Genomic DNA, 10,452 nt, shown 5'->3' with positions numbered 1-10,452 from the left:
ACTCCACCCCCAGGCACAACCCCAACCCCCCACACCTCCTTGCCTGGCTGGAGGCACCGAGGAGGAGCCGAGGGCATTCCCCCTTCCCGCAGGAGACGCCAACATGTGCCAGATCCCCCCAGAGCCGGCAGGAGCCGGCATGCCTGGCAGAGCCAGACGTGCCGGGGGTGGTAGTTGGGGGGGTTATGCCGGGGTTCCCATGGGGCTCCCAGCACCCCATGGCTGCTCGCCTTGTGCAGCTGGTGAGGATGGCAAGGAAGGCTCTCCCACACCCACAGCCCCCAACACCCCCCCAGCACACCCAGGTGCCAAGTCCCCCCTCCTTGAGCTCCTCTTACCTGTGGGCTCTCCTGCTGTCCGTGCTGTATTCCTGCTGGAAGCACTGGATCCCTGCCAGACGCTCCATGGCAGTGCTGGGGGGTCGATGGGAAGCAGGGCCAGCGGAGGGGTGCACCCTGCAGCCCCCTTGCCACGGCTGGAGCTGTTGTGCCTGGTAAGGTGGGTGGAGGTCAGTCCTCAGACCTGACCCCCTGCCCTGGCTGGAGCCCCCCCCGGGCGCCAAAGCCCCTCCAAGGGCCGGGAGCGCTGCACGCCACCGTTACAGGGGTCCATTTGTTTTTTTTTTTTCATCCTTTTATTATTTTTTTTTAATAGACTAAGAGCAGAATATGAAAATCACCAGCCAAAGCACTTGAAAAAAAGGTCGAGAATGTTTTTTTGTTTTTGTTTTTTTGTTTGTTTTTTTTTCATTTTGTTCTGTTTTGTTTTTCCCCAAAAAGTGTCTGTGCGTTTGCATAGGTCGGGTCTTCACGGAAGACGAGGAAAATCCAACACGTTCGACTATGTACAAGCCAGCCCGGGGCCGGCGCCGCTGCCTATGGTACAGTATAGATATATCTCTGTAGTCGCTCTCTGTACAGTATGTATAGATCTATATGGGTATGTACAGGCTGCCCGGCCCTGGGGGGGGGTCCCTGCCCTCACCAGGCTCCCCCTCTTGGAGCTGTCCCCCCCAGCCCCAGGGCTTGGGGTGGGCTGCGGGCAGGACCCCGCGGCACTGGACGGTGTCAGCGGGAGGTGCAGGGCGTCCCTGCAGACGTGGCCGCGCCCGTTGGCGGGGTGGGAGGCGAGTCCGGCCGGGATCGGCGCGTGCCACGATCCCCGCCCCACGGGGCAGCTCTGCGGGCGGCTCTCCGGGCAGGGGGTTGTTGTTGTTGTTGGTGGTGGTGGTGGTCCCGCGGTGGTTCCCCCGCTGGCTCTCAGGAGGGGCGGCAGGTCGGGGGGGGGGCCGCACTCGGCAGAGCGGTGCTGGCCGGGCCCCCGCGGGCGCCGGGAGCTACGAGGCCAACAGGGTCATGAGGAAGAGCGCGGCAGCCACGGCCAGGGGCAAGTGTTCCCGCTTGGGGCTGGTGCCGCTGATGCTCTTCTCCAGCTTCGGCATCTCCGGGTTGAAGTTCTCTGCGGGGAACAGCGAGAGGGTGAGGGGGGCAGCGGGGCGGCCCCCAAACCCCCACCCCCAGTCGGCTGGGGCTGCCCCAAAAGCGGCGGCGGGGGGGACGCGGCGCTGCGGGGCCGGGGGGCTCTGCCTGACTCACCCAGGTCCTCGATCTTCACCTCGGGCCGCAGGGTGAACTGGGGCAGGGTGGGCGCCAGCTTCTCCCCGGAGTGTGACGCTGTAGAGGGAGAGAGGGAACGGGGGTCACGCTCCCTGGATGCCCTGTGCTGCAGGCCCCCCGAGGGAGGGAGAGGGGACCCACCAGCCGGCCACGCCGCCCCCCGCTCGCCCACAGCCCCCAGGGTGGGCATGGAGGTACTTACTGGAGGCGCAGCAGACGAACACCTTCATCTTCAGGCAGGCCCGGCGGTGGTTGTGTGTTGGTGTGGCTGCAAGGCAAGAGAGGGCTGGGGGCGGCTCTGTGGCAATGACCCCAGCCCTGGGCACCCCGAGGCTCGGTGGGTCTGGGCATGGAGGTGTCTGGTCCTGCCCAGGGGTGCGTGCTCTGGGCTGGGGGAATGCAGCAGCACCCCAAATCCTGCACCTGCATCAGCACCTGTGCCAACAGCCTGTACCAGCATCCCAATCCGGCACCACCACCCCAATCCTGCATCCTCCATCCTACACCATCACCCCCCAGCACCCCCATCCTGCACCAGCACCTTCACCCACACCCCCACGCCATCCCCCATCTTTCCCCATGCCCCCATCTCTCCCCCACATCATGCAACCCCCCACTCCCCCCGCACCATCCTGACCATCCCAGAGCTCCGGGTGCCCACTCTTAGGGAGGGGGGAACAACTGCCCAGTTGTGGGAGGTGCAGGGGGACCCCAGCTTTGGGGCTGGTCCTTGCTGAGGGCGCAGAGGGACCCCACAGGGTGGGGGGGACCACCTGGGGAAGGACATGGGGTGACCTAGCTAGGGCTGGGGGGGGGCTGTGTGGGGGTCCTGCCCCGGCGCCCTCACGTACAGATGTAGTAGTACTCCTGCCCTGCGCGGAACTCGTAGCCCAGCGAGAAGGCGCTGTAGCGCTGGAACTTCTCCGAGAACTTGATGGGGCTGTGGGGCGCGTGGGGCCGGTTGCACTCCCAGCGCTTGAAGCCCTGGCTGGTGTTGCAGGTGCGATAGCCCTCCGCGTTCACCATGTACAGCACGTACTGCTCCAGCCGGTGCTCGGGCACCGAGGCGTTGTAGTGCGGGCAGTAGATGTCCAGGTAGTCGTTGACGTTCACTTGCACTGTGTAGCCCTCCCGCCGCAGGCTGCAAGGGAAGGAGGGGATGGCGGGGGTCAGGGACACGCCCCACACCTCCCCAGACACCGCCCCCCTCCTCCCTGGGGACCCGGAGGCTGGACAAGGAGCAAGTTGCAGACTGGGGACTCTGGAAGCAGCAGCACCTCCTGCTCAACCTCTGTGTGGAGCCCCCGACGCAGCGGGGCCGTGCAGCCTCACGGACCTGTGGAGCAGAATCAACATCCCCGGGGGCACGAGTGGACTGGGGCGGGAAAAGATCAGTTGTCAAGCCACGTGCACGGGTGGCATGGGCAAGAGCACAGGCACGCGTGACGGCACTGCCAGGTCCTGCTGGGAACGTGCCAGCAGCCTCAAGGAGGAGACACACATGGCACGATGGACAGACGGACCCAGAGGGGCGTCGCGGTCCTGCAAGGCAGCACGGTCCCCTCGGCGTGCAGCCCCTGGGTGTGCGGGGAACCCCGGCATTCCCTGGCATTCCCTGCCTCCAGCAGCCCAGAGCCGACCCACCACGGCCGCCCACCACGGCCCTGGCACGCGCGGCAGCTCGGAGCCAGGATTTCTCACCCTGCTCGGGCTAATCCCGTTAGTTCGTTAATGCCGTAAAGGGTGGCCCTGGGGGAGCCTCATTTACATTGATTAGGAGCAGCAATCCCCTCAGATCCACTCAGGAGAGGCTCCGCTGGCTCCTAATCCGCGCCCGACGGAAATCCCGGCCGCGGTAATCCTCGCCGCCGCGCTGACCCGCTGCTCCTGCCAATTAATTACCACCCGGCGCTGGCTCGGCACCGAGCCCGCCGCGACAGCACCCGACCCTGACCGGACCACGCTCGGCGCTGCCTCAGGGAAAGGTGTGGGGGGGGTCCCGATCCCGGATCCCGCGGGGCACGGACCGCGGCATCCCGGCACACGCGGCCGAGGTCCCCCGCGCAGCTCCGGCTCGCGGCCCTTTGGCAAGGCATAAACCCCGCTGTGCAAACCCCCAACCACGCGGGGCTGGCTCCCCTTTCGGCCCGCGGAAGGTCCCGCCGCCCCTCCCTCGCAGCCGAGCGTTCGCCGGGTCTCCCCGGCAGGGCCGGGCAGGGCCGCACGTGCAGACGCCCCACCCTGCACCATCGCCCCCGGCGCTGTTTGGGGAGCCCCGGCACCGCCGGCGCCCGCGGCACTCCAGGAGCCGAGCGGCGGAGACAGAACCAAAAGGGGGGACGTGGTGTCGGGCAGCAAAAAAACGGGGAGGGGGGGGGTGGGCGCTGCTTGGGGGGCAACAGTGGTGGGGGGGCTGATGGTGGAGCTCGTCCGCCGTGGGACAGGGAGCGGAGATCCACGCGGCCCCTCCCTCGCTGCGCAGCCGCTACTCCGCAGCCCAGCCCGGCACCCGCCGGCAACTGCTCCGCCGGGAAGGTGCTGAGGCAGCCACCCTTGCTCAGCGGGCGCCGGGACCTTTCATCTTCCCTCTTTGATGTGGTGGGAAGGGGGGCGGGTCGGGGGGGGGGTGTGCAGAAAAAAGGCTTGTTATTAAAGAAATGGCCCCAAGGAGAAAATCGCAATTAACTCCACGCGGGACGCGGGGCTGGGACGCCGGCGTACCCCAATAGCTGCTCCCCACACCGGGGCGGCCTGTGGATGTGCCAGGGGATCGAGGGACCGGAGGAAGCGTCACACGCGGCTCCGTGTCCCACCGTGCCAGGGGAAACCCTGTCCCGGCGTGCTGCGGAGCTGTAAACCCCTCCCTCCCCGTTCCCCTGCTGCACCCAGCGCTGAGGCACAGCCCCCCCCGGGACCCCACGCTGGGGCTCGTTAAGCAGCGGCTCATTAAGAAGAGTGGCTCCTGATAAACAGCCTCGCTAACGAGGCACCAACGTCTCCCCCCGGGGCTGGGACACACCAGCACCCACGGTGGGGCTCAGGGGCCCCAGGTGGTGCGGTAAAGGTCCCGTGGTAGTCACTGCCAGCTGCCATGGCATGCCGGGAGCTCCAGAGCATCAGAGCATCATCAGCTACTGGGAGGGCTGGGGAATGGCCCCACAAGGAGACAGCCACAGGGCCACCACGGCCTGAAGCACAGCCAGGGGACCCCGGCAGCAGCTTCAGTCACAACGCTGTGTCCCTGCCGTGCTTGGCTCCTGCACAGTCACTGTAGAGCATCATCTCATGCAGCTGGGTACCCCTAAACCCAGCAGCTCCCCCACTGCCATGGCCAAAGCACCCCGAGACCTGTTGGTAGCACTGAGGGCCCTGGTTTGGGGTAGGAGGGCAAGAACAGACACTCTGAAAGAGAGACTCGGCCTCTTTCCTCACCGGCACCCACCCCAGGCAGGCACGGGGCTGCCTCATCCCAGGGTCACCACAGACCCTCCATCTCCCAGGCTCCTGCAGCCACGGCCTGGCCAAGGGGCCACGGTGGGCTCCAGCAGTGCCCGAAGGGTTAAGTGCGGGAGGAGAACGGGCAGCATCACTTCTGCACGACTGCGTTTGTAGAGCAGGGCTTGGCGAGGCGGTGGTACCTTCCAGCAGCCTGTCACGCTGGGCAGATGGATGTCCCCTGGCATCACCGGCCCCGGGCTCGGCGCCCACCGGCCCCACACCGGAGGGACCCCGGTGGGACCCTGGTACCTGGCAGGCCGCAGCAGCCACCGGTGGGCTGGGCGGCCGCTCCGCTCCCATCTGCTGCCATAAATCCGGGCTGCGTGCCGCGCGCTGGCTCCCGCACTGCCGGGGAGCGCCTGGTGCACTGCAGCACGCCCCGGCAGTGGTGGCACGGCGCGGACCGGACCCCCGTGTGGACCCCCACGCTGCAGAATCATCCCCATGGGTGTGGGAGAAGCCTGGAGGGCGGTGGGGCCGGAGTGGGGCTCAGCACCCCATGCTGGCGGTGCTAGTGGAGATGAGCGGGGCAATGCGGGGCGTCCCCCATGTGGTGACTGCACGGTGCCCCCCGGCACTGGACACCCAGCCCCCCCTAGCACAGCCAGGCCCTTTGTTTGGCTCCAGCAGCTCCGTCCTTTTGGCGCATCCGGGGCCCATCGATCACCAGGGGAACAAAAAAGTGCCATTGATTTACGAGTCCCCTTCCTGTCACCCCGCGCCACAGCGAGAGGCAAAGGCGCACCAACCGCCCTGGCCGGTCCACCCCAATGGAGAGAGGGACAGACAGACCGACCGTCCCCCTGCACCCACCGCTCAGCCAGCCGGGGAGACACAGTGGGGGCTGCTCAGCGCGGCTCCCCCCGCCCCGTGCCAGCCCTCCCCACGCAGCCAGCGCTGCACAGTCACGGCGCCCAGACGGCCACGCACACGCGCGCTGGCTCGGCAGACAGCGCCTGCGACGCAGCCCACGCACGCGGGTGGCACCGAGCCACGGCACAGCCCCCCCACCCCCCCCAAACTCCCCCCCGACCTCGCCTGGCGCAGCCGCAAGGCGCGGGCGCTAACGGCACCGCCGGCACACCGTGTCCCCGGGGCCACCTCCCTGCGTGGGGAATTGGGGCTACGGGGGGGGTAGGGGGGAGAGAAGACGGGGGGCTGCTCCCCAGGCAGAGGGGCTGGGGTGCCAGCAGGCATCTGAGGTGATCCATGAGCACCCCAGCACTCCAGCACCACCCTACAGGTTGCCCGCACTCTCTCTCACCCCCCCATCCCTATTGATGGCCACGCGATCCTTGTAATCCCGGCTAAAGCCGGCACCTTCCCATGTTGCTAACAAGATCAATGAGGTTTCTAATTGGGTTTTAATTAAACCATCAATCTGCAACCGGTGACTCAATTACCGGCCCGGGCAGGAGCAGGTGGCCCCGGCCCTGTTGCACCCCAACACCGTGACCGCTTCTCCCATGGGAACCCCGGCCAGGGAGCCGGGGCTCGGTGCCGCCCAGCGCCGTGACTCACGGGGCACGGCACCCTCTGCCTCCGGGCACCCACTCCTGCCAGCACCACGCTGGGCACCCCTGGGTGGGTGGCAGGGGGCTCTGGGTGCACCGGGGACCAGTCTGGAGAGCACAGCCATGGGGTGGGGGGTGGCCGAGCCCCCCTCAGCTGGCCTGGGGACGCCACACCTGGTGTCATCACCACTGTCCCCTCCTCCAGTCCCACAGCCAAGCGGGGAACTGCCCCTGCTCGGGCACAACTGCCCCACACCTCACAGCACCTCCCGCTGGATGCCCCCAGACCCACCGGGAAGGGGGGGTCCCTCCTGCTGCTGGTGACACTGTGGGTGCCAGTGGATGCAATGGGGGGATCCCTCCGTGCACAGCCCCGGTGTTGGGATCTGGCTGATGCAGGGGTGCCTGGGCCCCCTCCAGACCCCTTCTGTAGGGACATGGTTCCTCTCCTGCATGAGATACTCCCCAGTGAGCCTGCTCTGTGCTGGGGCTCTCCAGAGCCCACTCCAGAGGCCACTCCAGAGCCCACTCCAGCCCTCACCGCCTGCGACACAACCTCAGCCAGATAAAAGCCACCTTGAAGAGGTGAGCGTGGCGGCAGCGACGGCGCTGGGGGGGCTGAATGAGCTGGGAGTCGCACACAGTGCTGGGCCCTCCCTGCACACAGGTGGGTTCTGACCCCCCCCCCCTCAGCCAGGCACCAGCACCACCCCGTGTACTCCCCATCTCGCAGTATCCCCCACTCTGCCCCATCCACTGCACCCAGTGCCCTCACTACCAGCACCCTCAGTCCCCACACCGGAGTCAGCGGCAGAGCATGGCACACCCCAACCCGCTCTGGGGGACTCCTGGGGGCTGCAGCAGTGGCAGGGGGTGCTGGCCATGCCTGTGCCCACACACAGGGACAGATCACTGTTCCCATCTCAGCAGCTGGGACACCCAGCAGGGAGGTGGCATCCACCAGCACCAGCCTGCCAGGGCCTGGCTCGGCTGGGGACACCCCATGAGCCCCTTGCCCCGCTCCGTGGGGCACTCCAGGGTCACAGCCCCCCGAAAAGCCAGTGCTGAGTGGGATACGACTGCCCTGCAGCTTTGCCTCGTGCCGTCAGGCCTGTTCCTGGCAGGACTTGGGAGTGGAGGGCAGGGACCAGCCAAAGGTCATCCCACAGCCCCAGGGCTCACCGGCAGCCACCAGAGGAGGTGATGGGACAGACGGATGGAATGCGCAGCTGGACCGACAACTGGCTGAGCAGGAGCAGGATCCGAGGATCATCCCGCCTTCACACCTCCCCAGGGCTTTGCAGACACACCCCAAACCCACAGCATGAGGGGTGCCCCGGCCTGCTCGGTGACCCTCCCTGGCACCCCCAGCCGTCCCTCGTGTGGCTGAGGGGGCTGAGCTGCCACCAGCCCCCTGCTCCCCGAGGCACCGTCGGGACCACGATGGGCTCCATGGGTTGCCCCTCACCCCGTCCTCCTGCCGAGGGCGGCCCCACAGGGCCACCTGTGGGGGCATGGTGGGAGATGCCATAGATTTGTGGGGTGCCTGGCGCAGCCCCCAAGGAGCGGCCGCAGCCAGCACCCCCCTCCTCCCTGGAGAGCCCCGCAGGGCCGCGCTGGGCTTGTTTATGGCTCCGCTTGCAGCGGGGTTGCTGGGATTTGCAGGCTGCGGCCCAGGGAGCCTAATTCCCCCCATAATTTATCTAATCCAGACACTTTGCCGTGCGGCTGTAATTGCGTCCGAGCTGCCGCACTGCCTAACAATAAATATCAGCTCCGGAGTCCCTGGGACACGGCTCTGCCGCAGCCGCCCCCACCGCGCCGCCCGTGCCCTGAGCCGGACGCCGGCGGCCGCGCCAGACACGCGTGCGCGGCGGGTGCGGGTGTCTGGTCTGGCTGCAACACCCCCGGCGTGGCACGGCGGGGGCACTGATGGCACCCCCTCCACCCTGTCCCTCGAGAGGTGCCGGGGCACCGGCAGGTCACCGGCGGCGATGGGGTGGGGACACCGGGTTGTGGCAGGACAAGGGTGGGGGAGCGGGTGGGTGCCACCTGCCCGTGTCGCGGCAGTGTCACGGTGTGGGGATGAGGCTGGGGGTCCGGCCGGAGCAGAGGGGCCGGGGGGGGATGCCGAGCGCGGCGGGGCGAGCCCGGCACCTCACCATTGTGCTGCGCCTCGGCACGTCGCACACACGCACGATTTATGGGGCCCGAGCTTCCGCCTGGCGACACAATCTCAATGGCAGGGGAGGGGGCTGTTGGGGCTGCTCCCACCCCGCACAAAGGGGTGCAGGGCTTGGGGGAGCCCTGGGGAGCCCCCACACCGACGGGCACCAAGGGGATGCTCTGGCTGGACGCACGTCCCCGCCACACCCCTGGGCGCTTGCGCTGGTGAGGGACAGGGAGGTGGGCGATGGCAGCGGGCGCAGATCCCCCTGGAGGGGTCCGCAGACACACCGCGGGCAAGCAGCCCCCCCTCCTCGGGGGGGCCCAGCCCAGATCGTCCCCATCACACACCCGCTCTCAGGTGTGGGTGCCACGTAGCTCCCCCCGCGCCGGCGAGGGCAGGGGCAGCCCCGGCGCAGGGTGTGAGGGAGGGGCTGCGTGTCCATGGCCACCGAGCCCTGGTCGCTACCCTCCCAGTAGCCGTTCCCACCCTCCGCTCGCACCCCCCACCGCCCCCGCAGCCCCGGGAGCCACCGCCGCCGGCCCGGGGATGCCAGTGCTGCCGATCCGAGGTGCTGGGGGTCGGCGGGCACCTGTCGGGCCCCCCCGCCTCCACCGCGCCGCCGGTGCCGCTCCCGCACCCAGACAGGCGGGGGGCGCGTCTGGAGGTGGGAGAAAGACCCCTGCCCACCCCGGCGCACCGGGAGGTGGATGCATGGGGGCGGCTGGACGCTTCCCGATGCCCCCGGCGGGTCAGCGCTGTCGGGGGGCGGCGGGGGGCTCTGCCCTCAGTGCCCACGACCCACCGCGCCCGCACCGGGAGCCGCCGAGCCCCGCCCGGCAGCGCGGCCACGGGGACACGAACCGGCCGGGCGGCTGCCCCTCTCCCCTCGGAGAGACCCCCGCCCCCGCGGGCAGGACGAGGGGCACCGGGGGCACCGGCACAGGGGGCCCGGTGGCCCCGCCCGCACGAGGGCGCCGCGCGGAGACCGGCACCGGGGGAAGGGGGGGGGGTCCCTCAATCCTGGTGTCGCCCGCCGCCCCCCGCGCATCCTTCAGCGCGATCCCCGCCGCGTCCCCGCCGCGTCCTTCCCGGCGGCGCCCCCCCGCCCCGCGCCGCCCCGGGGACACCCCCTAACCCCCCCTCCGCCTCCCGGTGCGGGTCCCGGCGCCCCCGCCCGCACTCACTGCGGGTTGGAGCTGTTCCAGTGCACGGCGTGCCGGTTGCCCAGGGCCCCCGGCGGCCCCCGGCCCGGTAGCAGCAGCAGCAGCGGGAGCAGGGGCAGGAGCCCAGCCGCCATCCTGCCGCCGCCCGAGCCCGCCGCGATCCGGGGGAATGGAGGGAGAACCGAGCCCGAGCCGCCCGCACCCCGCGGCCCCGGCGCCCAGCTCCGCCCCGCGCGCTCCCGCCGCCGCCGCGCCCCCGCGCGCGCTCCCGCCGCCGCCCCGGGCCCGCCCGCCCCGGCATCGGCACCGGCACCGGGCTAAGGCCGCGGGTTCCCGCGAGTGGAGGCACCCGGGTGGATCCCACGGGGATCAGGTGCCACCGGAATCTCGCCGGGACCCCCCGGGTGGTGGCACTCGTGCCAGGTCCCACCGGGATCAGATGCCACTGATGCTGTTGGGGTCTCACTGGGATGCCCCTAGGTGGAGAAACG

General features: G+C 69.1%; 1 protein-coding gene across 1 annotated transcript; it reads right to left on the bottom strand.

Moving 5' to 3' along the window:
- Window positions 1-637: 637 nt before the first annotated feature.
- EFNA3 (ephrin A3) lies at window positions 638-10,132 on the bottom strand. The gene is made up of 5 exons (XM_027910078.1): window positions 9,983-10,132; window positions 2,468-2,757; window positions 1,819-1,884; window positions 1,596-1,673; window positions 638-1,458 (listed from the first exon to the last, which is right to left on the bottom strand). Exons 1-5 carry the CDS (start codon window positions 10,093-10,095, stop codon window positions 1,337-1,339), a joined length of 669 nt encoding a protein of 222 aa, XP_027765879.1. The 5' UTR covers window positions 10,096-10,132; the 3' UTR covers window positions 638-1,336.
- Between the last annotated feature and the right edge of the window lie 320 nt (window positions 10,133-10,452).

This window comes from Empidonax traillii, unplaced genomic scaffold (genome assembly GCF_003031625.1).
Source record: "Empidonax traillii isolate 1590-97213 ecotype Southwest subspecies unplaced genomic scaffold, ASM303162v1 scaffold2702:size35037, whole genome shotgun sequence".
In the NCBI taxonomy this organism is placed as follows: Eukaryota; Metazoa; Chordata; class Aves; order Passeriformes; family Tyrannidae; genus Empidonax; species Empidonax traillii.
The sequence above is the reverse complement of the archived record's forward strand: the minus strand, read 5'-3'. Positions and strand labels throughout refer to the sequence as shown.